We start from the raw sequence: 27,956 nt of genomic DNA, 5'->3' as shown, positions 1-27,956 counted from the left end.
TTCCTCACTCTTTTAACTCCTGATTTATTTGTTCATGTCAGTGTTCTGTACTTGGCCAGTTCCTACTCTTCCCTCAAAACTCATCAAGCCTTCCCAATCCCACATGACTGGATTAAGTACCTTTCCAACCAGCCCTCAAAGCACCTTGTACTTACTCTTACGGGAGCACTTACAGACTGTATGCTGTCCGTTTGCTTGATGGGCAACATATCCAGCATTTGATGCAGTGCCTTACCCTTGATAAGGGTAGGAGAAAGTTTTTTAATGAATACCAAGTAACATACTATGTACACTGGTATCTTAACCCTGGTTTGTCAAATCCTTACTTTTCCTATCTAGTCCTTAAACCTCGATATTCCCAGCATCTAGAACACTGCCCTAAATAAATGGTTCCTAGCTGGAAACTGAAACTAAACTATACCAAAATCACCTGGTAAGCTTAATATAAATTAAGATTCCCAGCCCTACCTCCCCACTTCCCACTGATTTCTGATCCAAAAGACCTGGGCTGAGGCCTAGGAATCTGGAATTTTGACAACCTCCTCAGGTGGTTCTGATAGGCAATCATGGTTGGAAACTACTATTCTAAACAGCATAGGCACTCAATAAATATTGTTGGAAGTAGCATTTTAATTTCATGAAGTAGAATTCACTTCCTAATTCTTTAGGGTTAGAATCCGCTATAACTGAATCCTGAATGTGAACAGAACAATGCACTAATAGTCCACAAAACAAGCAGCCTTTATTGCAGTATTACAAAACACTTTCCATTTTGGCAATTATTTTACAACGCACTTAGCTTCAAGGGTTGGGAAGGAGAAGGTTGGGAGCTAAAGGGGGAAATTTCAACGGACACTTCTAAAAGAAAAACTGTCCCAGCCCTCCCACCCAAATAAAAATCCAATGTCACTTAATTTCACTACCCAAGAAGAGGCCACGAGGAAAGCAGCAGGCAAAACTCTGGCAATTTCACTATGGATCATGTCAGAGACAAAGGAACATTCAAAACAGTCATCAGTATGGTCGGTTGCGCTGATCATTTCTGTAGTCGTTTCTAGGAATGAAAAATAAAGAGCCAGACTAAATTCTAATATTCTACCAAGGGGAAGCATCAGACACTTCAAGGTGCTTTAGAATTTCCATAAGGATGACACCATACCTAATTTATTTCTCTACTTCTAGAAGGTGCGTAATTAATGTCTCATTTATCAGCTTTAAGACCCACAAAGTTCCTAAAAGAAGCTTTGCTACCCACTAACTCTTAAAAAATTTCCACCTAGAATAAGGACTCTAAGCCTTCCAGCATTCTAAAAAGAAGAGTAGCACAGGGGAATAAGCAAGCAAACACTTTCAGGTAAGAATTCCGGATCTGCCACTTACTATGTGATCCTGGAAAAGTTACACATCTTACTCCATAAAATGGGAAATACATCTACCTCATGGGGTTGACAGAAGGACTAGAACTAAAGTATACAAAGATACCTTCACAGGATTTGCCACACAGCATGAAGTGTTCAATACATGGTAATTACTATAAGCTAACAATTATACAGTGCTTACCACGGCCAGCAACTGTTATAATGTACTCGAACTCCACTAAGGGGATACCATTAGCCCCATTTTACAGATGAGAATACTGATGCTCCAAAGAGTTAAGTAACCTGCCTGAGGTCACACAGCTAATAAGTGGTAGAGCCAGGATTTGAAACTAGATAGTCTGTCTCCAAACTCTGTGCTCTTACACCACATGCTGTACTAATAATTCTTGCTACCCTATACTGTCTCTGGCATAGAGATGCTTAGTATAATAACTGAAGTTATTTTACATCACTGGTTATTCAACTTTTTCTGCTTCTACACCTCTCATCTGTACAGCACACTCCCATCAGTACCATCAATGATTTTCATCTAGAAGAGGCATATCAGAATCTCCAGACAACTGCAGGGTAGCACATGTGATCTGAAAAAGCACACCCCTATAAAAGCTGTGTTCTCCTCTCACTTAGATTAAGAACCCCTGATTTACAAACACTTTCAAACTATCTGTCAAGCTCAACTATCTTTAGCTATGAGGAAGAATACACACACATGCATACACTCATACAAAGATTATAAATAAGGATTTCCTAAATAAAATAAATTTTAGAAATTGCTAGATAGGGGACTAAATGGATCTTCTCCATCCTAACTAAAAGAGCTGCCAACAGGAAATTCAAGTTCTAAAAAAAACTGGACAAGAGCAGTGAGGTAAAAAGGTTAGCAAGTACATTCTAACACTCACCTTCCTCCCATTTTGCCTCCATAGCCACCGCGGTCTCCTCCATAGCCCCCACCTCGGTCTCCTCCATAGCCGCCACCACTCCTGTCTCCTCCGTAGCCGCCACTTCGGTCCCCACCATAGCCACCGCCACCACCACGGTCTCCTCCATAGCCCCCCCCCCCACGGTCTCCTCCATAGTTTCCTCGGTCTCCTCCATAGCCTCCTCGATCTCCTCCATAGCCTCCTCGATCTCCTCCATAGCCTCCTCGGTCTCCTCCATAACCTCCTCGGTCTCCTCCATAACCTCCTCGGTCTCCACCATAGCTGCCACCTCGGTCTCCTCCATAGCCTCCTCGGTCTCCTCCATAGCCTCCTCGGTCTCCTCCATAGTTTCCTCGGTCTCCTCCGTAACCTCCTCGATCTCCTCCGTAACCTCCTCGGTCTCCTCCGTAACCTCCTCGGTCTCCTCCATAGCCACCACCACTCCTGTCTCCTCCATAGCCTCCACTTCGATCCCCACCGTAACCACCTCCTCGGTCCCCACCATAGCCACCCCCACTCCTGTCTCCTCCATAGCCACCCCCACTTCTGTCGCCACCATAGCCACCCCCACTTCTGTCTGCACAGTAGCCTCCTCGGTCTCCACCTCTGCCCCCACGGCCTCTGTAGCCCCTCTCTCCACCGTAGCCTCTTCCCCGGAAATCTGCAAGGTAGAAATTCAAACTAGTGAGGCCAGCAGAATAATGTAAAACCTCCTTAATGCTAGTCAGAAGATTAATACCACACAGATGCCGTTAAAGGCTGACCCACCTCCTCCTGAGGGACGAGAGTCCTCAGGTCTGGGCTCATTGCACTGATTGCAGGAATTCCTTCGAGCAAAGTTCATATTTCCACATGACCTGAGAAAGGAGTAACATAAAATGCTCAATAGTTTCCAATGGATTCAGAAACCCCCTTGCTCCCTCTAACTGCCATCCCAACTCCCATTCCCACCAAAATAAATGGGATACTTACGGATTAGGACAAACCCAATCCCCACTTTTGGGGTCTCCACCTCTCCCCTGAAAGCCTCCACGGCCTCTATATCCTCCACGGCCTGGGGGAAGTAAGGGGGTGGGGATCAGCAGCTGACATTAACAAAGCAGAGGAAAAGCACCAGATGAAAGAACTAAGAGCAAGTGCTCATCAGTAAGTGGACAGGTCCCCCAAAATTAACCCCTTATGGTAGGACTCCGTGATTCTTTTAACTTGGGGTTTTACTTATTTAGTCAATGCAAGAAAAGTGAGAAAAGACTCTAAGGCATACATTACAGAAGAAATAAAATTCAAAGTCCATAATCCCTCCTTAGTTTGAGAATCTCAATGATAAAGGTTAAGTGAGAAGACATACTCCAAATTTAAGAAATTAGACACAACTTAAATGAACGAGTCGGCAGTAACTATATCAGGGAATTTACAAACTGGTCAAATTAACTACCTAATTAGGCATCATTTAAACAATTGCCTCCTGATTTCCAGGCGACCAAAAACTGCTTATACATCTTTCCAAAGGGATTTCTAGAACATTCTTCCACCACTTTCTTAGCTGTTAAGACACCTTATTTATCTAATCTCCTATTCTGTACCTCACTTTAAGGCAGAAGGAGAAAGACTAAGGGGAGAAAAAGGCAACAGCAAGTTCACACAATAGGGACAGAACATGAACTCAAATCCAAACCCTTGTGTAACGTTGAGGCCTGTGAGCAACAAGTATCCTACCTCGCCGCCCACCTCCACTTCCACCTCCTCTCATGAATTCAGGTCTTCTGGTGGCAAAGGACACTTTAATGATGTTACCATGGAATTCTTTTCCTAAGAAAAAACAAAATGGTTTTGAAGAAATGCTACTCCACATCTCCACCTCTCAACAAAAAATATAAAACTGTCGTGGAGATTTCTAATTTCACAGGAATAACTGACGTGCCCTCACAGAAATTCAAACACCTTAGTGTTCCAAAGAATCAAAGTAACAGTACTAGAACATGACACAATCTACTGAATAGAGCAGGTCTGCCACTGGGAGACAGTCATTTCTTACTGAGGAAAAAAAACAAAAACAGAAACAAAACCCACATCTAACATTTGTATATGAAAAAGGCCAAATACAGGACAATGTGTGTAGTATGCTCCCATTTGTTTTCAAAGGGAATGAGTGTGTGTGTGTGTGCAGTGTCTGTATCTACACTGCCTACTGTGCTTAACTCAGTAGAGAAAATGAGATCACTAAGGGTCAAGATGGAATGGAAATTCATTTTTTATTATATACCCTTGGTATCATTTGTAAGGTTTTCACCTTTTCCAAGTAGTATCTTTAAAAATGATGCATGCAGATGTGACTACTTACATACATATATTCTGCTGTCCCAGGGCCTTAGAGACACAAATTAATCTTTTTACTTTATATTAAGTAAGAGAACTGATATATAAGAAAAAGGTACCAAAGGATTCATAAAATAGCCCAGGAGCATTAGCCTTCTCACCAAAGCCCTACCCTTTATGACTGGCAACATCCCACAATTTCAGGTGGTATGACAAGCACTTTGACATAGGAAGCAACTCATGGATCAGTATTTAAAAACTGTAAAAAGACCTGGTAAGACCTGAACTATGAAGTTATGCTTAACATAACACCCTCTCACAGGGCTCATATGCCCTATGAGGGAAAGGCATAATAATTTTTTAACATATCACTGAGCAAAATATTTTATGATTCACAGAAACTATGAAACAAACAGAAAAGTGAGAAAGAATGGACTTAGCCTTCAAGAGCAGTGATGGAGCCTCACCGCTTAGTGCAAAAAACTAAAAAATATGGAGGTGAGGAGAACAGAGTATCATAATCTCATCTCTGAACAAGTAAAAAAAAAAAATGCAATTATGTATTGGAAGACACAGGTGCAATGATCTTGGTATTAGAAGAGACCTCAAGTGCCTGGCAATCGGCACAGTTAAGTACTTTAGAGACTACTTAAGCCAGACGGCCTGAGTATGAATTCTGAGTCCGACACTTATTCCATGATCTTGGCAATTACTTATTTTCTCTGTATCTCAGTTTCACATCATCTGTCAAATGGTAAAAGAGTATGCCTTATCATAGGGTTACTGTGAAGATGAAACTGAGTTAATGCACATAAAGTCCTTAGAACTGTGCCTAGCCCATAAACCACAGTAAACATGCAGTGTTAGTTATTACTAAATTAGGGTACAACAAAAACAACGAATTTATAACAACATGAATAAATGACTGTTAAAACAGTAAATGGAAAAAAGCATGAGACAAAACTACATTTAGAGTATAATGATAAACTATTTTAAAAATACACTTTAAAAAACTAGAAGGAAAGTTAATACAAAACGCCAGTAGTTGTCTCGGAGTAAAGGACTGTGGATGCTTTACCCCTTTCTTCTGCTTTTCCGTATTTTCTTATTTTCAGGGGGAAAAAAAAGTCTTACTTGTCCCTTCTAAGTATGTATTAACTTTATATTTGAAGGGAAATTAAGTTTAAAAATACAGAATCAACTAGGCCAACCCTCTACATCTCTTATCAGGGTGGCCCCAAGCATAAAATACGATAGAAGGAAACATTCTAGACAAAGAGACAGCTCATCTCATTTCTAAAGATATGTAAAACCTTTGGCCTGTATTCTCAATAGAATATCTAAAAAAGTAAATATGAAAATAACTACTATCAATCAGAACATACTTTGACTTCAAGACTACACAATATTTATCCAAACTGAAAATGTATGAAGGAGGTATACCATCAAACCAGTCAATGGCTGCCTTAGCTGAAGGAGGGTCATCAAATGATACTGTTGCCTCCCCTTTTGGCTTCCCTGTGTCCTTGTCTGTGTACAGATTTATCATTGGTTTTCCAGTCTTCTTATTCGTCTGAGGAACAAACAAGTTGGTGTTAGTATTTAAGAAAAAGTGATCATGAACTACATGGTTAATTAAAGACTTATTTTTTAAAGGAATTCACCCATCCATACTACAAATACTAGCACCTACATAAAAATGAAGTTATCTGTAGGTTCTGAAAAGGAAAACTGTCTAAGATACATTAAGTGAAAACCAAGCTATAAAAATGATATAGTATATTGTTTTATCTACATACAATTTCTTTAAACTGATAAAAAAAAAATGTAGATAATGCTTCATGTAAATATACACCTTGTAAAACTGAGAAGAAAAAAAAAGGCCAGATCAATGATCACCAAGCAAACAAATTACCACTAAAAAGTACATACAGGATTTGGCTGGGAAGGAAGTGGAAGACAAAAATTTTTACTTTTCAGAACTATATGAATTTTTTACATATTTCATTTGTAATTAATAATTTCTTAAGAAATTTTTACCCTCCAAGAAGGGAATAAAAAGATTCTACAGACACCAAAACAAGGGCAATTAATTGCAAACTGATTTCAGGCAAATGCTAGTCTAACTAACACTGCTCTAAATGCTGCTTTCCAGTTGGAGATGAAAAATATATACATGAAACAAATAGCACACAAGACACTTACATAAAGTTATGAAATAAAGCATTATATATTGGGTGAATATATAGCAGACATTAAATACCAACATAAAAAGTTGTTAGTAATAACTTGAGTTTTCATAGATTGGCATTTCAGAATATATAAATGTTCTCAGTCTCATTTGTTTCTCACAATTTTAGGAGCTAGGCAGAGATTATTTTTAGAACCCTAAGATTGAAAGCCAAAGCTGTAGAAAGCTGTGAAAAGGTAAACACAAGCAAGGAATAAAATCTTCATTTAGCATATTCAGCAAAGGCCTACAGACATGGCTGAGCATGTACATTAGGGAATTTTAAGAGACAAGCCTTACTGGAGTATGGGCTTATTATGTAATCTATGTATCTTAACCAGACTATGTTAATAATTATGACATTTTCAACATAAGCCAACTTTTTACTCACCTTGATAATTCCTATTTGTTTAAAGAACTCCCCTACTTGATCTGTAGATACACCCTCCCCAAGCCCTTGTACAAAGATTGTGTTGTTATCTGAATTATCAGATTCTGAATCTAAGGGGAAAAAAAAAAACATGATTAATTTCACATATTCCTTAGGTTTACTACAGCCTGTTTAGTAATCAAGAATATTAATTTACTGTCCAATATTCAACTATTTCTATGACCAAAAGGAAAAAGGACCAATATAAGAAATAGCTTAGATAAACATGCGAAGTGGTCACAATAGTTACTTGGTAGGTCAATTCTCACAACCAAACTTCAGATAAAGTGGATCAAGTCCATAATATGTCACATACTTCAATCAATTAAGGGAGATCTTACAAATCTCACTCTTCAGATTCAGACACAGGACTCAAGCTCATGAAGAGATGAAAAAAGTTAGCACAAAGTAGCATTTCTTTCTTTGGAGAACTTTAATTCTTTATGGCTTATCAATACTTTTAAGGATCTCTAGTAGAAAATTGGACTTCCAAGCAAGCCAAGCAGAATTGCTGGTTTCCCATTCATTGCAATAAGCTTTGTACATACCGGGGGTAGAGGCACCTTGACACACACCTTACCTTACATGAACACTTTTGGATTAGTACAACAAAGTAACAAAGATGTACAAAAATTCAGTCCATCAAGGGATAATTCACAAATTGCCATCCATATAGAATACTTTGGCATCTTAATAAAAACAAAAGTTCTGATTTCAATATATATTAAATTTTTTTGGCTCAAATAGATTTTTAATCTCTAAATCATAACTTTCAAAAGGCTCCAGGTAGCCTTGAATTTCATTTAAAAATAAAAAGCCACATGAAATTAGTGACCTCTGCCCGGCATAAGACAATTCTCTCAGGTATGAATTCAGTTTTCTTAGGCCCACTAAACAGACTATCAATCTAATGTAATATTTTCTTAAACACAGCTATTCTACTTTGAATTCCCCAATGATACCAATTCTGAAATATCTGATTTGTAGTAATTAAATAAATAATGCTAATTAGTAGTACAAAATCAAGTATTTCTTCACAAGAGAAAAAGTAGAGAGCATGGGAAAGCACAAACATAGCAATACTCCCTAGCAAACTTTTCAGTCAATCCTCATGAATTTTTCTTTCTCTTATGTATTTAGAAGTGAAGCTCCCTGCTTCTGGCAGCACTATCAAATTAAATCTTCTTCCTGTACTAACTCCTCCAAATACACACACTTCTCCCTTGAAAAAAATGGAAAACTAACGTTCTCTTAAGGGCAAAGTCACAAACTTCATAAACCTTACCAGCATCTGGTCTGGGTCCATAATCCCTGTGACCTAAGGGGGAAAAAAAAGAAAAAGAAAAAGAAAGCTATTTAAGGCAACTCATTAAAAATCATCAAAAAAAAAAAAAAAAAAAAGTAGTAACAACCAAGGCATGAAAAGTCAGTACTTCCAAAATCCTTGAAAGTCAACCATCACAGATTTACAAAGTAAATATATAAATTAAGTTTTACTACAAGTTTAAGAAATCAAGATGAATGTCAATATTCCCCTAAACTTGTCCCAGACGGCACCAGCCACTCTGACATTACACTAGTATCACTTTTGTTAAGCTCTGGTTGTGAAGGCTGATTGGAAAACCCTAGTAATTTAACAACACCATGTCAGCTACCTTTATTTAAAAAATGCACTGACAAAATCCAGTGAAGGTCGCATTCATTGGTCACCACAGACTCTTTCATGCAAATTCACTGTGTAGAAAACCCATTGGACTATTTGAGATCAACTTTGTCTTTTTAATGTTTTGAGATATATATATGTATATATATAATTTTTTTTTTTTACAAGCACACAACACACACCAGCCTCAACAGAGTAAGAAAGGGCTTAGACTGCGTCTGCGGGATATTGGTGGCTTTTAGATTTATATAGCATTTCCACTGAAACATTTTGGGATACTCAGCACTTACCACCAAAATTTTTGAAGCCACCGCGGTCACCACCACTGCAGAGGAAAAATTGAAGAAATGATTTCTTCCTTAAGTCTCTAATCTGCTGAGCCCTGGGCTCAATCTACACTTAACTGTCATAAGTAGAGTGCCTAGGAAAACAGTAGCACCTCTAACTTTCCAATAAATTCCATTTCATAGACTTCAAAGTGTTGTTTCACCTAAATGTTTTCCCAAGGATCTATTTCCACAAGGATGCCTTTTCAAGATTACAGAACATATCTAATATACTCTTATTTTAAAATCTTCCCAACCCCACGCCAAAGGGATACTATGCAAATCATAACTTAAAACTGGAGGCACAGCATGAAGAATGCTAAACTAGAGCAAACATTCTTTCCAAAGGGCTATTTTTGTTAAATATGAGAAAAAGGAAAAAAAGACTAGAAGAACAATATAAAGCAAGGTTAAAATTCTGATAGCAGAATGGGAGAGGTAAAAACTTGAGCATTATGTTCTATTGTGATACCAAATAGTAGGTTCTATGAGATGAAGAAAGAAAGTGAGGTACAAATATATACAAAAGTGAGACTGAATGAAAGCAGTCATAAAGTTTCAAACCACTTAGAAATCTGGTCAAATGAGCACAAAAAGAAAGCATAACTTAAAACTGCCCTCCTACTCCACACATACCCACTGTAATACCCTCTTCACATCAGAGCTACTGTAATTCATGTAGCCAAATGCTCTGTACACCAATCAGTAGACCATCTCAGAGACAGAATGCTATACTCCACAGGAAAATGACTTTATTTGACGATTTCCACTGCTGGGTAAGTTAATGGTCCTTGTGTGCATAGCTTTATGTAAGAAATCTAAGATCTCGCTTATCAAGAAATTCTTTAAATACAAATACATTAAAAGCCTGTTTCTCTTAACTGAATTATGTACTCCTCTAAGACTCATGTGCTGACATGGACATAAAAACATTCAAAGTTTTCAGATGGTAATAACTAAATTTCTACTATCATTAACCTTCTACTCTAACCCAGGAAACTAATTCAATATACTAATGTCGCTTCACTGCTTAAAAGCCTCTGCCTTAGTGATAACCCTGCCCTCTGGATGGCTTTTCTGAGTCATCCTGAGAAAAACCACTCTGACTAAACGAAAAACCATTTTTCCTTTATAAGTCTATTCTACTACTACTTTACAAGTCTATTCTACTAGTTTAAAAAATTCCCTCGCAACTGGCTTCGGTATAGACACGTGCATCTTAATTTGCTAGTAATTTTTATTTGATTCCCAGGAAATCTAAAAAGGAGAATAAGGCTATTTTAAGGCTATGCAGACAAAATGAAGCTCAAGTCCTTCATATACTTAGTTTCCTACTGAGTCTATCAGATCCCTCTTTCAGAATATTGCCAAGCCCTTCCCACTCTCTCCCTACACTTCTAAATGACCTATACACCAATGCTTAACTCTTTAAGGAAAGGAAGCCAAAAGAGTTCTTAAGATTAAATTGCTAAAAACCTTATTAGAAACCAAGACATTGCAGGTTTCTTCAAAGATGATCATTAGAACCCTAAAAATGATGAGAAAAGAACTAGTAAAACTACCAAGCCTACATTTCTATGTCAAGAGGTTAAAGTCCGCAGGATAAAGCAGAATTTTTTAAAGAGGAAATATTCACAAGTGCTGGAAGAGATACCTCGTAATTATTTTGCTGTCACCTTAATCAAGTACCAAATTGTTTATCTGGCCACAACGGAGGGAAAATATGCAACTTCATACATCAACTAGTTCCTATAATTTCTGTTCTAATCAGCAATATAACTTTGAACAACTTTTTTTTAAAAAAAGGACATACCCTTGTGAAATAAACGACAGTTGAATAGGTTTATAATTTCCCATTCCTCCATATAATGACATTTTAAGTTATTGTTACTGAGCATTTCCTTTGAAAATTCAGCAGCTGAACACTTCAAACACAGTGGCCATAAATATGGAAATCCCATAAATGTATCCATAAAAGTACTAGTCTTCAAACTAAGAGACTCAAGGTATAGCCTTAACTATCACTAATCAATCTTGAAAATTTGGACAAATCAGGAACTCTCCCTAGGCTTCAGTTTCCTCTTTCGCAAAATAAGGGTCTACATCCTTACTGCTCAAAAGGTGTAAGCAAAAAAGTGTCTGGGAGCATCTCAGAAAAGCAAGCTCACCCCAGACCTACTGAATCAGAATCTGCATTATAATAAGATCCCCAAGGAGTAAGTATGTACATTATAGTTGGAGAAGCACTGCTCTAGATGATCCATAATTCTATATGAAGCTTTCTTTCAAGTTCCAATATTTCAATCATTTTTCTCTTTCCTTATTAGGAAATTCCTTATTCATTAGTTATAATTCCTCTTAAGGAAATTTATTACATTAAATACAGTTTAAAAAAAAAAACTCAAGTAGAATCACTGTTAAATTAGTTAACAGAAGATGGGCCTGTTGTTAAGAATCTTTCAAATCTGCAGTCAAGTACAAGTCCCTTTTCCACATACTAAGTTGAGGCCTCAATAGCAAATTAAGACACAAAGGTATGTGAACATCAGTGAGTCAAGATGTTGCCAGAACAAACTTGTTTTCCTCCCAGAAAATAGAAGCAAACTAGAACACATAAAGAATTCCTAAAGTAAGGACATTTTAAGGTGAAGTAGTAGAGGTATTCACTAGAGTAGAGACATAACACAGGCATACTCAAATTTATGGCTGAGTACCCCCTGCTTAAGAAAACCAACTATATATTCTTGACTCAACTCCAGAAATGGTTGTCCCAAGTTCAAAATCACAATAAGCAGCCTACCCTAGGGCGGACTGAGGGTTATTTCACTGTTACAGCATTACATGCAGATTTCATTTCAGGTGCTTGTCAAGAAATAAAAAGTTCTTTGACAGAATCTCTATTCCCAAAATTTAGTTTTTAAAAAACCCAAATATATCTATATTCAAGGACTAAAACTACCAAGAAGTAAAAGGACAATGCAGGAATATTTATTCCCAGAAAAGTCAACATCTAGAGAGAAAAAGGAACTTGGCTAAAACTGAAAAAGATTACTTTTTAAAAAAACACTGTGCTGTGTTTGACTTTTTCATACTAGTAAATCCAGAATACAATTATTTGAATGTGAAAACTAGTATTAATTCCAAACATAAATGGCTCAAATGCATTTAAATACCACTCTGAATGGCAGCTGTATTTATGTTTTATTTCCTCCCATGTCTTACAGGTGTGGTCAAAAGGCTTTCTGGATCCAGTATTTACCAATATTTCAGAAGGCCAAGAATCTATCACTCTAGAGCTACCTGGTCCAATACAGCAGTTACTAGCCATATGTGGCTGTTGGTTTTTTGAAATATGGAGTCTAAATTGAGATGTACTCTAAATGTAAAATACAAAATGGATTTCCAAGTCTTAGTATGAAAAAAAAAAAGAATGTACATATCTTGATAATTTTTATACTGATTACATGATAAAATATTTTGATATATTAGAGTAAATAAAATATATTATTAAAATTAACTTCACCTTTCTTTTTTTAATGTGGCTCCTAGAAAATTTTTAATGTGGCTCACAGCTGTAAGCCACATTATACTTCTGTTGGGCAGCAGTGTTTAGACTATCACTAGCATGCATGCACATTTTTAAGGGAGGTAATCAAAAACTTTTATAAGACATCCAAAATTCAAGATAACTTTTTTGAGTCTTGAAATATTAAAACCTAAAAAAGCTTTACTTAACTTGATGACATACTAATAATGAAAAATGGTTATCTATAAAGTTCCAGTAATTTTGCAATGCATTCATTACAATGTTAAAGTTAAAAACACTTGACAAAATTTACGGCCTTAAGCTTCTAGTCCATTAAGAGGTCACTGATCTATTTTAGATGACAATTAGAAATTCAATCATTTTTGCTGCAACTGCTTTTAAAAAAACATTGTTTCCTTTAGTCCCTCTAATCTTCACGTTTCTCTTCCATACCTGGAAAGCTGACAAGTTCCTTTGACATAAATTCTTCCTCCAGCCAATCATACAACCTGAGTCTCAGACTGTCAAATCCTTTACCACACATCCCACCTCCACTCAAAACTGTACCCGTTCTTCATTTTTTTATTTTACTTTTTTTAATGGAGGTACTGGGGGTTGAACCCAGGACCTCCTTCATGCTAAGCACACACTCAACCACTGAGCTATACCCTCCTCCGCCTTAATTATAAACCCAACCAATGCCAGATATTCTTCAAACATCCCTGAAAAGATAGCAATCTTGCTATTAAGTAAGATAATTACAAACAAAAATGGGAGTGCTGATGAAGACTAACAAAAAAATGTTTGGGTATTTGTGGTACTTTAATGTAAAACCAAGTGTGAAAAAAAAGCCCTGAAACTTGGCTTTTTTTTTTTTAATTTAAAACACTTTAACCCTTATAAATAAGCTAAAACTCACATATTGAGCAAGATAGTATGACACATGAAAATTTTATGAACTTTGTATTTCAGTATCCATAAATGAAGTTTTACTGGAACACAACCATACTTTTTCATTTGTATATGGTCTATAGCTACTCCGGTGCTACAAGAGCAGAGCTGAGCAGTTGCAACAAAAACTGTACGGCCTGCAAAGCCTAGATTATTTACTATGTGGACTCTCACATAAAAAGTTTCCCAACCCACTATAGAGAATAAGCACAATCATCCATATGAATTTCTAAAAAAGGCCTTTTGTGTACTTCCATTTATCGGCTTAGGCGGGGGAGTATATATAGACAGCAACTGGGAAAGACCCCTCCTCCAAAAAACCTATCCTGACTTGAACCAGATCACCATCATTTTGACTTAATATACAGTGTCTAATATCCTAAGATTTTGTTTGAAGAGGTTCTAGGGCTAAATAAAAAAATTTGAAAATCAAAAACTTAGTTCATGATTCAGTACCTGGGCCAAAACTTCTATTGAAATATGTTGTCAAGAAGGTTACTGAAGTGCTTAAAACTCAGACGCCCAGGTTGGTTGAGGTATAGACCTTCCCTCCTTTATCAGGAGGGTCATTCAAGGTCCTTTCAGCTCTTTGATTCTAAGATGAGTCATCTCTCAAAGACAGAAACATATTTTTAAAGACTTTCCTACCCTCCTCCTAAAAAGTGGGATTCTAACATTCTCAAGTTAGACATTGTCATAGTTCAACAATTTATAGGATAAAATTATAACTTCCTTATGAAGAAAATTAAACATGATATACTATAAAACATACAGCATCCCAAGACAGCTAATTATCCAAAACATTTTAACTGGAAAAACACATATGCCTGTTAGTCATCTTGTTTGGGATTCTGTTTGAGGTAGGAAGGACGCTATTAGATACACAGTAAGCACCATGTCGCTCTACACTGTTCATTTACATTCACATGATGGCAGACTACCCTCTTGGATAATGAAGAGGCATACAACATATTTGTTTCACCTTATGAATTGACTTTGGCTATCAATCAAAAGATTTTTAATGTTCCAATCTTTAAAGTTTATCAGATATGTTTAGACTTTAGTTTTGCCACAGTATCAAAGCAATGGACACTAAACATAGAAAAATGCAAGTCAATGAGATCAAATTCCTGGTTCACTTGAAAAAATAACAGTGCTGTATATAAGTGATTTTCTCAGGTCAGCTAAGGGAACAGACACCGAGACACCTAAGAAGTGAAAAGAGTGACCTGGTACTGACAGATTATTAAGTGTCATTTAACAGGCTGCTGACAATTTCAATTCCCAAGGAAAACATATTATCTTTTAAGCCTGTGTATTTTACACACAAATTTGCAACCTGCAAACTTAATCTGATGACAATAAATGTCAACTACTTTTTCATTCCTGTTTTTAGAGCCAAAGTGCTAAATTTATAGAAAGTAATTTTAAAACCAGCTTTCATAACATATGCCATAAGTAAATACCAAAACCTGGTAATACTAACAAGAGAAAAGGAAAGCTGAATTAAAAAGTCATTCCTTTTCTACAGCTTAGTCTAGACAAAATACACAATGGCATGTAATATACTAATTATTTCAATTATTTCAATAATTATTTACTTAATAATGGGGATAAAATAGTTCAGTTACATAAAATCTTTCTCTCACTTGCCAACCCCAACTGTATACTCTGCTATTGCTTCTTAGTACTTTCCCTTTCCAAGGGGATTCAAGACTAAAGAATAGCCTCTCTATCCTCCAATCTAGAATTAACTTACCTTTTATTTTTTATATATAAAACACTTGGAATTCCCAAAGTCATCTTTTAAAGGAGTTTAGAGTTTATAGTTCTGGCACGAAGAATAAAGTTAAGTGGTTTAACCACAACTATAGTAGGGGAATTTTCTCCAGTAGTATTTAATATAAACCACATAAACTAACTGCTAACATAGCCTATTCTGAGGTAATTTATGTGACAGTTTGAGACTGAAAATAAATTTTGAATTTCTGTCCTCTACAGCATCTTTTTAGGCCTCTAAACTAAATTAGAGGCTGGAATCAAACCAGCTAAGTAACAACAACAAAAAAAAGGAAAAAAAAAAAAAAAAAAAAGAAAAGAAAGAAGAAATGTAGACATCTGTACCTAAATACTTACCTTGAGCCTGTCATAGGACCTCTTCCATCCTTGTCATATCCCCCACGCCCTCTACCTCCTCCCTGTGACCCGCCATATCCTCTATTATCTTCTCCATACCTACTCACATCACGACGGTCATCTACAGAAAAGAAAATTAATACATATATAAATAAATGTTGACATTTCTGACAAAGGTTTCTCATAACATAACCTTAAATGGCTCTTTAGATCACCTGTGACCTTTGGGAAATGGCACATGCGCACAAAACTCAAATGTGAGTAATCATAAAACCACCTGGAATTAAATGTATTTGAGAATTATACCTGTATCAAATTCCATTCTACTAAAGTCAGATAGCAAAATGGTGATATGGATATCACCATTAGATGTGATGGTGATATGGAACAGTATAAGTAAAGAACAACATTAGGTACAGAACCCTAACAAATTAAATGAAAAGAATATGCTAATCTTAAAAGTTATTACTTTTTTCACATCAAAAATATTTAAATGTAAATCAAGCATGGACATGAAGTAACTGGATTTTCAAACTGAGAGATATTCAGTGAATGAGCTTCCACTTTTAAGCATTCACTTATTCATTCATTCATTCAAGTATTCAATAAATATTTATTAAGCACTTACTGTAAACCAAGCCCTATACAAGGCAATGAAGGTACATAAAAATGAGTAAGACAGGACTTTTGCCCTTGAAGCATTCATTTTCATGACAGTCAGATTCCTAAATACCAGTGGTATATATATAAAGGAAAATAAGAGGAAAAGAATGACTGGTTCTTCTTAGATGAGGTAAGAGAAGGCTAATATAGGATCATAATTTCCTCAGATCATATACACCACCACTACCAAAAGAACTGGTAGCTGCAGCATTGTCAAATAATCAGTTGATTGAGACAACAAAGGAATTTCAAAAACTCAGCCAGCAAAAACTCATGTGACCAGTTGGAGTCTCTAAGAAGTTCCGAAATAGAAAGCTAATAAACTAGTTTTGATAGTCACAAGAGAAAATATATGTTCAAAGTCACTCCAAATTTTTACAAACAGTTGAAATCCTATGTGGGTCTTTTAATACAAAACCCAGTATACAAACAATCTATGAGGCGGAGAAGAAAAATAATAAACGTCAGTGTATCTTACCTTGTGTGTGGTGGCTGTAATTTTCCCTTTGTGAATGGTAGGACTGCTGGTTTTGATTATAGGAATCATGTTGTTGATCATAATTTGACTGCTCATCATATGAGCCTTGATGCTGATCATAGCCTGACTGCTGGTCGTATGAATCTTGCTGACCATAGTCTGACCGGTCATATGAGGGCGCTCTTCCACCTTGGCTAAGGAGAAATCAAGAAATTGATTTTATAGAAGGATTATGTTTACTGTAGTACGCTGACTGAGATTGACTGCTGTAAGAGGCCTGCCTAGCTAGACCTCAACCACATTTACTACTGCTTTCTGGTGGGAATCATTTAGCTTCTTTAAATACAAAATCTTATCACTAGTGGAGTAACTTTCAAACAACAATTCCATTATCACTGAAGATGTTCCACATCATGAGAAAAACTACACGCACCTTTGAAAACTGTAATGAAGCAAAAACATCACCATGGTTTTTATCATCTCCTTGAGTTTAAAAAAAATTAAAGGTGACATAAAGTACAGTAATGTGTTTTATTGCTTAACAAACATAACACAGCAAGTGCTGAGTCCTTTTAACAGTTACACTAAAAGGCTCTATCCCAATTTTAACAACAATGTTATCTAATAATACTTTGGGGACTATTTTCTTATAATTACCTTTAGAACCTACAGTATATTTTTCTAAGCATCTTCAATGATAAGTAAATTTTAGAAAATAGCAATAACTCATTCAAATTTTTAGTTTGCTGAGTAAGAGATAGGAACTTGCTTTGTGATGCCATCTTTTATCTGAAAAGAAGTCTAACTACCAAATAATGAGATTGCTTTATTATCTCTGGCAATTCAAACAGAAAATTCTAAGTGTGTTATAAGCAATATGACTATTAACTATCTGCTCTCAGGATGGGAATGTTGAAAAGAAACACTTAATTGGGTTTGAGTTCTAATGTTTACTCAAAAAGGGGGGTGGGGGACAAAAAAGGCCTCATAACTTAATAGTCACATCTTATTCTGCATCAAATAATCAGAACAATCTAATAAAGATCAGTATGTTCCCCAACTCCCTACCCAAAGCACATTCCAACAGTGGTCAGAACCCTAGCACTTCACTTTAATTGTCAAACCAAATCTAACATTTCTTTTTGGTCCACATTTATGTATCACATTTCTAAAAATGCATCCTTATAAAAAGATTCTCAAAATTAAAACTAACCAATAGGGCTTGCAGAGTTAATCCTTCTAATGTAACGTGTCTTCTGGATAATACTCTCTACATTTGTACTCCACTCTCTACTTTTTAAAGCACTCTCCTACCTATAAGACTGATAATTTGACCTCATAAATCTTTCCCCAATGCTTTTTTTACCCCATGCTTTTATTTAACTGCATTTCAATTGGAATAATTTCTTCACTGCAGAGAGAAAATACTAGTTACCTCGATTTCTGCCTTACTTTTTAGCTGTATATCCTGACAGGCTATATAATCTTAACAACTTCTCTTTACCTCTGATAATTACTGACATCTCATAGTGGTGTTTAAAACAGGATCAATTAAATTAGGGAATGCAAAAGCATTTCACAAAATGTAAAGCACAATAAAAAGTTGCTATTATTAAAATTAATAATAAGTATAGGCTCCTCAAATCTGAAAATTTTTAAAAACCTGTAAAACTTGTAAAATTGATGATCAATATTCACCTACCTATATTACCAAGTAAAACATATTTTAGGGTATCTGAAATATGTGGCTAGGTTTTGGCTCTATTTTTTCTTTAATATTTTTGTCCCTGAAAAGGTAATACATTAAAATGGTTAAAAAATAAAATGGAAATTAAAATGTAAGCATTGAGAAGTCTCCTTTTATAGGCTGGCTTTTATTTTGGGGGGGGGGGGGGTTGATTAGGCTTACTTATTTATTTATTTTTTAGAGGAGGTACTGGAGGATTGAACCCAGGACCTTGTGCGTGCTAAGCATGCGCTCTACCACTTGAGCTATACCTTCCCCCAGGCAGGCTTTTATTTTATCTCAGGTATAAAGCAGAGGTCCAAATTTTAGTTTTTAACATTTAAATTATGTGCATTCATTCACAGCTAAACAATTTTACAAGTGACACGTTATAAGAATCAAATATCAATGCTAAAAATTCCCACATTCTTTGTAACACAAAACTGAAATTCATAATCCATCAACACTTTTCTGAAAAAAAATGTTTAAAGCTAGGAGTCTGTTAGTGAAACCTGCTTTAATACCCAAAGTGTTACTTCCACTGCCCAACACAACCTCAGTACTTTTACTGTTTCCTTACCCTCCTGATGATTCTGTGTTTTGCTGTCCCTGGTTATTATAAGATTGCTGGCCATATGAGCTCTGCTTTTGATTCTCATAACCACCGTAGGACTGTGAATAACCTAAAGATTGGATGGATATACCATTTAGGAAAGGTTGCGATTTTTTAATTTCTAAAACAGCGTATTTAACAAATCAGTCAAACCTGACTGGCTCTGTCCGTAACTGGAGTAGCTGCCAAAGTTCTGTCCATATGAAGAATCAGTAGTTTGCCCATAAGGATAGCTCTGAAATTTAAGTAAATACAAGTTTCAGTACATATTCAGAATAAACACTATTTATAAAGAATTCAATTTATATTTAACCTACTTGTTGTCCTTGTCCATAACCTTGGTTGCCTTGATTTCCATAGGAAGAATAACTGTAAAAGAAAAATGTACTCATGAAAGGCATGTGCTAGAATTCAAAAGCTTAAAGAAGCCTATCTTCATTTTCAACTTTCAACTCAAAGACTCTTTTCTGAGAATCTGTCAATACACCCCTCTCTTAGAGTCTAAATTGAAAGGTGATAACCAAAGACTGTCAAGGCATAAATGAAGTCATTCCCAGACCTCTTGAATGCCAAACAGCAGAAGTTTTGCTTTGACAGTCTCCCACAAATAAAACTTCACCAGACCTAGAAAATCCCAAGAGAATTACGTTGTTGGCATGGAGGGGAAAGGGAGTGACTACATGATGGCAAGACCTATAATAAACAGGTGAAGCAGAAAAATGGCTCTTTAAGTTAGCACTTCACTTAATCTGTTTTGATAGATTAATTTCTTCCTACCATTTGCCTTAAATCTGCCTTTTACATACCAGAAAAAGCATAGTGTAGAGGGGAGGGAACAGTTCAAGCAGTAAAGCACATGCTTAGCATGCATGAGGTCCTGGGTTCAATCCCCAGTACCTCCTCTAAAAATAAATGAACAAATAAACCGAATTACCTCCCCCCACTAAAAAAAAAAAAAAAAAAAGAAAAGGCATAGTGTGGCACTAAACATCCAATTTTAGTGTCTCAGTAATTAGAGGCACGTATATCTTCAGAGTACTATCACAGAAAGAAAGTACACTGTATACCCAGTGTCACAGCATAGCTTCACATACAGCTTGTTGACTAAATGAATAAATATAGCTCCCTTAGATATGAATTTTCTTTAACTTTACAGCATATAAGCTTTATCAAGTCAGAAACAAACTTTCTAAATATATGCCAAAGAAAAATAAAACTTTGCCAAAAAGATCTTATTATTTTGGAGCTATCAAGTGCTAATAGAATTTCTTAACTTTAGGAAGTAATTTATCATTGAATAAACATTGCTAGCTGCCTACCGTGAGGGTCTATCCTATGAGAATAAAAAAGTCAAATCAGCTTTGCTTTCATGAGACTTAAAACCTGATGACAGAAGATATCTGAGATGCTACTTGGAGTATCTCACACTGAGCTGCAAAATATGTATAGTTTAAGTTTAAGGCTTTATTTCTGGTAAGCAAGAGAATCCTACTGCATGTATACATTCACATAAAAACAGACTTCTTTTTACTGTGAGTGTGGTAAGGAGTCTTTAAAAAATGCTAAACACTTCTATCACGGTGTTTCAAGAAAATCTGCTCCAGAAATAACACATTAGCATCTTATATACAATCAAAAAATAAAATGCTTTTTCTAAGAGGCTGTTACAGTTCAACTACTTAAATTCTTTTAATAATTGTTTCTTTCTAAAAATTTCCTAAGAAAACAATCTTTACAATACCTTTGAGATTTGTTTTAATCTCTAGGGGGCATCTATATTTAAACAGCCTTTTAAAAAAAGAAAGAAATGTTTTACAGCATCTATGTACACAGGCTGATTCTGTTTCCCCTTGACAAGCTAATATTCGACTCTCTTAAGACGTCCAGATACCAAATCTCAAGACAGAAGCCTGACTAAATTTATCTTTTTTCCTCAGTTCTACTCAGTCATGGTATTACTGAAATGTATGTATACTTTACCTTTGCTGCTCACCCCCAGACTGACCGTAACTTCCAGAATCTAAAACACATAAAAAAGAATTTTTAATCTTATTTAAATTAGGTTTCCCTCAATGGCTAACTTTAGCTCTTAGAGAAGAAATATGATAAGAAAATGTCATAAAAAGTAACCACAGGAAAAAAAACCTAGAAGTTAAAAATACTGTGCAAGGAGAAATCTGTACCAAATTATTTGCTAGTTATAGTAACTACATCTTTGAAAATAACTACTCTGCAAACATGTCCTGATGGTCACAAAAACCAAGCGAATAAATGAGGAACAACCAGTGGAAAAAACCCACCCTTTTAACAAAAACTCAAAAGCTCAAGCTGTATTATCTTTATATACAAAAAGATACCTGTTAAAATGAACCACAATCAAAATGGGGAAAATACACACTCTAAGATAAATCCCCAGGATTACATTTACTTCATGTCCTTGCCACAACATATGCACCATTCCCCTATATTGTACTGGACTGCTCTGGCTGTCGGCACCAACAAAAAGATCTCCAAAGATTTGGTATAAGCAGCTAAGTTAGTTGTTTTACCCCAACTTGACCAAGCTTTCAGGGACTTGGCCAACTGGTATACCAACTTCTAGCAATACCTACTTCAAGCTTCCTTTTTGACAATAAAAACTACCAAGGAAGGCATGAGTTGAATAATGTATGTCAAAAAAAAAAAAAAAAAGAAATCTGAACTGTTAACTTTTCTCAATACTTCAAACTATCAGTTATTCCAAAACTTTTTGAAGAGCTCTATCCTTTAGGCTTCCACTGCATCAAATAAATGACCGAAGTCTATTAGTGATGAGTAAGAGAAGGATAATTTTACATGAAACACTTTCAACTGCATTACAAAGTGACTCTGAGAGGCTCAAATTGCTAATCATTAGGGACAAACTCATCGAATTTGAAATAAAACCAATTGTTTGTTGTTGAACAATTCTGAAAATCTGCCAAAAATCAAATCAAATCAGTGACTTTTTCATTTAATTCACATAAAGCTACAATATGAAAACACTGCCACTGGCTGTGTAACTGGGTGACATCAAATTTGCCACTTTTCTGCAGGAAAGACCTCCAACTGGACTGAACAAGATTTTTTTTAAACCTTTATTAAAGTATTGAATGAAATCCTGACATAAACTACTTCTTTGATGTGGACATAAGGCTACCTGAGATGAAAAAGAAAAAAACTGTGCATCACTGCCCATGATAATAAAATGATTAGATTTACAGCTAACAACCAAGTAAGAAAAATATGAAAAGGATACAGAATCTAATTGGAGAAAAAGATTAGACGCATCTATGAAATGGCTAACGGCATTAGTTTTAACCAATTCAGAAACTAAAAAGGATTATAGTTGGGGGAGGGGGGTATTCCTAGATACCCAGGGAATGCATGAAGCTTCAGGTTAAACTATTTGCCAAGGCACTGACGTGGGTTCTCCCAGTGACAGCGTGGAGTCCAAGACCTTACTGTACTTCCCTTTGGCCGAGCCAAAAATTATACACAGCACATAGGTCATGTGACCCCTAGCTTAAATCTAATAAGTATTAGAGTTCTTAACCCAGTCACTTCAGCTCTCTGAAATTGTAAATGACTTCTTCAGCTGGCTGACTTCAAAACCCCAGAATATAGAAATAAGCATACTGACCAGCAGGTCTAGCCCTTAGTATACTTGAGAAAGTGCAGATCTTTTACATTCATCAGAGAAAATCAGTTTATAAATGCTACCTATGGCATTTCAAACAGCTTACAGGTACTTGACACTTGAGCCCTGTATCTGGGCTCATAAATTATTTAGAAGTGCTTTTATTTCCAAGTGTATAGGGTTTTGATTCTTTTTGTGGTTTTGTCTTCTAATTACATTCCATTGCAGCCAGAAAAGATATTTTCTGTACTATTCCTGGTATTTGTTGGGATTTGCTGTTTTTCGCTTTTCCCCTTGGTACACTTTTACTCACCTAAATGTCTCCTATGTGCTTGAAAAGAACTGTGTACTTTCTAAACGCTGAAAGAATTCTGTAAGTCTGTAAGATGATGCTTGTTCATTCTATCCTTTCCTTCCTAACATTATGTCTACCTGATCTATTAATTACAGAGAGGTACGTTTAAATTTTTTCTAATTCCGTTTGACTCTGTATTTGTAAATTTCTTACAATTGAGTTTTTGTTTTGTTTTTGCTTTCTACATTTTCAGGCTGTATTGTTAGGTACATAAAAGTATAGATTTATAGCTTCCTGGTGAATTCCTTTTAACATTACATGAAGATATTAAAAATGTCCAAACTTACTTTGACTGGTAACACTATGACTAAACAATCTTCCTTTTGGTTCATGATTAATCTTTTCCTATCTCTGTATTTTTAATACTTATTCTAATGTTTTAGGTATATCATTTCTGAACAGCATGTATCATTTTTTCCCCAATGTGAAAATCTTTGCCTTGCAACTGGTGTTTCCATATTTTTACTTCTGTTACTTTATCCATTCCTACCAGCCTATACTGGATTCTCTACTTACTAGGGGCTTTTTTTTTTTTTTTTCCAACTCCCTTAGTTCCTTCTATTGGATTTTCTTTACTCACTTTCCCCCTCTACTGCTTTAGAAGTTAGTCGTTCACATTGTTTTTATTAAGCTACCATTCATAACTTAAAGATTATGTTCAATCTTTAACATGCACTCTTGACAAAGTTCAAAAAGATCTTCAACCTCCAACAGAATGTAAGAACCTTAATGCTATAACGCCAATCACAGCCTTCACCTATTATTTCACTTCCACTTTAAATCTCTAAATGTAATCATTTTAATCTTCAAGGTTCCATACAGTCAAGTTTTTATTTACTACATTTGCTTCCTCTACATTTTTTGCATCCTACTCCTCCCTTCTGGATTTAATTTATTAGTTTTTTCAGCAAATGCCTGAAAATAGTATCCTTATTCTTTTATTTGGGTAAAAAAATCAAGGTCAAAGGTTATTTTTCCTCTCAATTCCATTTTACTATTTAGCAGTTTCTTAAAAATTTTAAGTCTACCAATCTTACCATTTCCCTACTTCCTCTGATGGGTTGTTAGTACTTCATAATCTGCAGTTTCACATTTATGTATCTAAGTATGAGTTGATTTTTACATCTCATGTTTGACACTACTGCTTCATGCTCCATCAATTTTGGAAAATTCTCAACTATCTACTGATGTTCACCATTTTCTCCTCAAATTCATATCAGATGTATGATAGGACTTCACAAACTATTTCCCATGTTTCTTCATCTTTCACCTTTAGCCTTCTGAATTGAATTCTGGTTAATCATACTGTATCTATCTTCTACTTCACTAATTATTTCTTCTGCTAGGTCTATCTGCAATTCAACTTAGCCACTTTTTCCACTTCTAGACGTTGCACTTGGTTCTTTTTCAAATCTACATAGCCTTTTTCCATATCTTGGTCTTAGGGTTGATTCCTTCGTTCAGGTTTTTAATAATTTTAAACATACAATACTCTTTCAGGCTATTAGGGGTTCTAATGCCGTATGTCACTAACTCTCATTTTGGAGTTTAATTCAGAGAATTCTGCAATGTTTTACTGTGAACTTATCTTTTACAAGGCTTGTTTTTTCTGTTTCCCTCATGATCTAGGCTCTGAAATTTCCTCAGAAAAGGTTTTCATTTATTTCTACCAGGAACCCCGAGGTTATAGCCAGCCTATAATTTTTACGTTAATTTCTTGGCTTTAGGTTTCCTGGACCTGATAACTGTCTAAATGTATACCCAAACTGTATAAGGAACAGGTCCCAGGTTATAAATTCTCAGGAAAGACTTTTTTTTTCCCAGTCAGGGCCCAGGCTTCCTTGTTACCTCTTACCCTAGTAAAAAATGTTTTTCCCTAATTCATTCTTTCACTGAAGATCAGTTCAAACATCCAGGTTTTATTTGAGGATCTGTTTCCATCACATGGCTTCATCTCCTGCCTTTAGTTACTTGGGCAATAAACCCAAGGCTCTAAATAATGAGACCTACAACTTCCTCTCCAGGACAACGACGTTAGCTCTATGCCTGCCATGCTGGCTTCTACTTCATATCTGCAGCAGGGACCTGCCCTTTGTTTTATATAAGTTCTTGCATTTTTTATGTATTTATAGACAGAAGATCTGCAAGTTATCTTGGTCTGCTATATAGTCAAAATGAGAAGTATTTTGACTTTGTGATTTTTATATGTATAACTGACTAGATTTGATTTTAACTTCAAAAATGTCAGCTAATTCACATTTGTCTGAGAGTCTGACTCACAATATTTGCAATTCTGATTTATTTACTGATTATAGAAGCATTTATGTTTTATTAGGTTTATAAGTCTGTCCTGTCAGGCATCTGGAGTGATTGAGTCAATTTGATAAATTAAATTTCTAAGTGTAGTCTGGAATATTTAAAGGACTTAGCTAAACTTAATGCCAACAATTGTTTAAGAGGAGTCTACTCTTAAAATGATTAACTTAAACATTCCTCAAGAACAAGTCATAAGCATTAACCCTATTTTCATACAAAATCAAATGCATTATTTTTATACAAAATTACAAAATGTATAAATTGTATATAACAACACTAAGTAAAACTTAAAGATTCTAGCTTTGACTTAATGTCGAAACAAGCAGTTATTAAATAGTTCTTTTCAACATGAATGTCAATTTCAACATTCAAAAAAACTCAAATTACAAAATGACAAGTATGTGCTGTCTTGGTAAACTGAAGATCAGTAATAATATGTTTCCCAGCTCACACACTATTATGACACACTGAAAATCCTGGATTTTAAAAATGGAACACTTTTAAAATTAAATTTTCCATAAAAGCTACCAAATCCTATAAAAGTAAGTCATTGCTTTTTACCAGTAATTATGTTAAAAATTCAAGAGAGTTCAATAGTTTTTAATGAGCACTGTATCCACTGGAAGGGTAAATTTCTCCATGAGGGCAGGAGAATCTTTTTAAAACCATGGATGGGTTGGTCACATACCCTCCTGAATGTGTACATCTATGTATTTCTGTGGTGCTTCACCAGACTTCATTCCAAACTATGGACCTGGTAAAAATGTCCCAATGTCTACCTTGGGGTAAGAAATTATTTCTTGCTTGAGCAAGGATTAATTAGCAAGAAGTCAATCTGTGCAATTAATAGCCTCTTAGATCAGGTAGATGCCCCATCCCCCAAAAGATCAATATTCTAGCTTCTTAATATCAATGTTGATCTAGGGAATGTTTATCATTTTCCTATCCAACCATTTTTGCTAATTTGGTCTCCTCAGCCTACTGCTTCCTTTTTGTCACACATTTCCATCCTTACTGGATTACTGGGGGGATTTGTTTACTTATCTTTTAATACCAACAGGTTCTTCCTTTAAAAAAAAAAAGGTCAAATACTCTGCTAGCAGTCATTTTCATCCCAATCATATGGCTTCAGGGACGTGTTCTGCTTTTCCACCTAAATGGTGGTATCTAACTCTCATAATGGTTCCCTGGGACTTTCTTTGCAGCCTGTGATGTACCCAACTACAGAGGGCCTGTGTGGCCGCAAGGATTGCTAAATAAAGAGGATTTCCACGTCCCAGACTTTTTATTCTGCTTTATCAGGTTCTAAACGGGCTGTCCTGATGAGACCAACGCCTCTTTTTCTCTTCCACACAACGTGGGTACCTCTATCAATTTAAGTGCTTCGTGGAAGACTGCCTTTCCTTTAGTTTGTATGTTTTAATGTAAATGCCACATGTACCTACAGGAGCCCATCAATAACAGACAAGGCTCACTTTCACACTCGTGCAGGATAAACAACTGAAGAGGGGAGAAGATGACAGAGGAGGGTGAAGAGGAAGCTGAATTATATGCAAACACCCCCAACTCGAATCCGGGAGGCTGCTGCAGAGGGAATGACGAGATGTAGGATTTCACGTCAGGTAACGTCCTTTGAAAGGGCTCCCAGAGCGTCAAGGCCCCCACCTGATGAATGGGTGAGTCAGGAAGGCCCAGCTCCACTTCACGGATGGGGAAACTGAGGGACGAGGCGGCGAGATGACTGGCCCGGGGCCTTGCTGAAAGATCTGAGGCGGAGCGGAGAACCAGAAGCACCGATTCTCTCAGGCTCATGCTCTAATCACGGGCTCCCCCCGCCCCTGCGATGGCGTAGCGGCCTCCGCCCCCCGACTCACACACCCTCCCTCGGGAGCCACACGTCGCCTCGAGTTCCAAGGACAGGGCCAAAAGACAGGGGGCTCGAAGCGCTCCCGCCAGGATTCGCAGACAGCGAGCGTTGGGAGCGTGCGTCCCTCCAGTCCAACATGGCGGCGGCGGCGGCCCCCCCACCCCAGCCTCCCTCAGGGCCGGAGTTTTCCCTCGGGGCCCTCCAGTGGGCGGGAAGACGGCCCAACCCCGCCGGGCCCCCTCTCGCCGCTGCCGCTGCTCGCTGAAGGAGTCACCTACCCGACATGACTAACGGCCGCGGCGCGGAGCCCCCACAGCCCGCGGAGAACAAGGAATACGAGAGCCAGGCGGCGCGGCGGCCGGAGCTGTACTGAGAGCGGCGCGGCGGGCAGGGCCCGACT

The 27,956-nt window shown here is 36.5% G+C and overlaps 1 protein-coding gene across 1 annotated transcript; it reads right to left on the bottom strand.

The window, feature by feature from the left end:
• Positions 1 to 874: 874 nt before the first annotated feature.
• On the bottom strand, positions 875 to 27,956 carry TAF15 (TATA-box binding protein associated factor 15). Its single transcript, XM_074342592.1, has 16 exons — positions 27,835 to 27,956; positions 21,341 to 21,380; positions 19,678 to 19,729; positions 19,514 to 19,595; positions 19,328 to 19,430; positions 17,022 to 17,215; positions 15,881 to 16,001; positions 9,232 to 9,266; positions 8,564 to 8,596; positions 7,240 to 7,349; positions 6,062 to 6,191; positions 4,019 to 4,111; positions 3,275 to 3,356; positions 3,071 to 3,159; positions 2,282 to 2,963; positions 875 to 1,054 (listed from the first exon to the last, which is right to left on the bottom strand). The coding sequence occupies exons 1-16, from the start codon at positions 27,839 to 27,841 to the stop codon at positions 1,015 to 1,017; spliced, it is 1,893 nt and encodes a 630-aa protein (XP_074198693.1). The 5' UTR covers positions 27,842 to 27,956; the 3' UTR covers positions 875 to 1,014.

This window comes from Camelus bactrianus, chromosome 16, assembly GCF_048773025.1.
Source record: "Camelus bactrianus isolate YW-2024 breed Bactrian camel chromosome 16, ASM4877302v1, whole genome shotgun sequence".
NCBI lineage: Eukaryota > Metazoa > Chordata > Mammalia > Artiodactyla > Camelidae > Camelus > Camelus bactrianus.
Note: the sequence above shows the minus strand (reverse complement) of the source record. Positions and strands in the feature narration are given on the sequence as shown.

Excerpts from the sequence above, each read along its gene's own strand:
- TAF15 (XM_074342592.1), bottom strand. Across the intron at positions 16,002-17,021 it reads TTACAGCCACCACACACAAG|ATGACCGTCGTGATGTGAGT; the intron begins GTAAGATACACT and ends TCTTTTCTGTAG. Across the intron at positions 4,112-6,061 it reads AGCCATTGACTGGTTTGATG|GAAAAGAATTCCATGGTAAC; the intron begins GTATACCTCCTT and ends GTTTTTTCTTAG.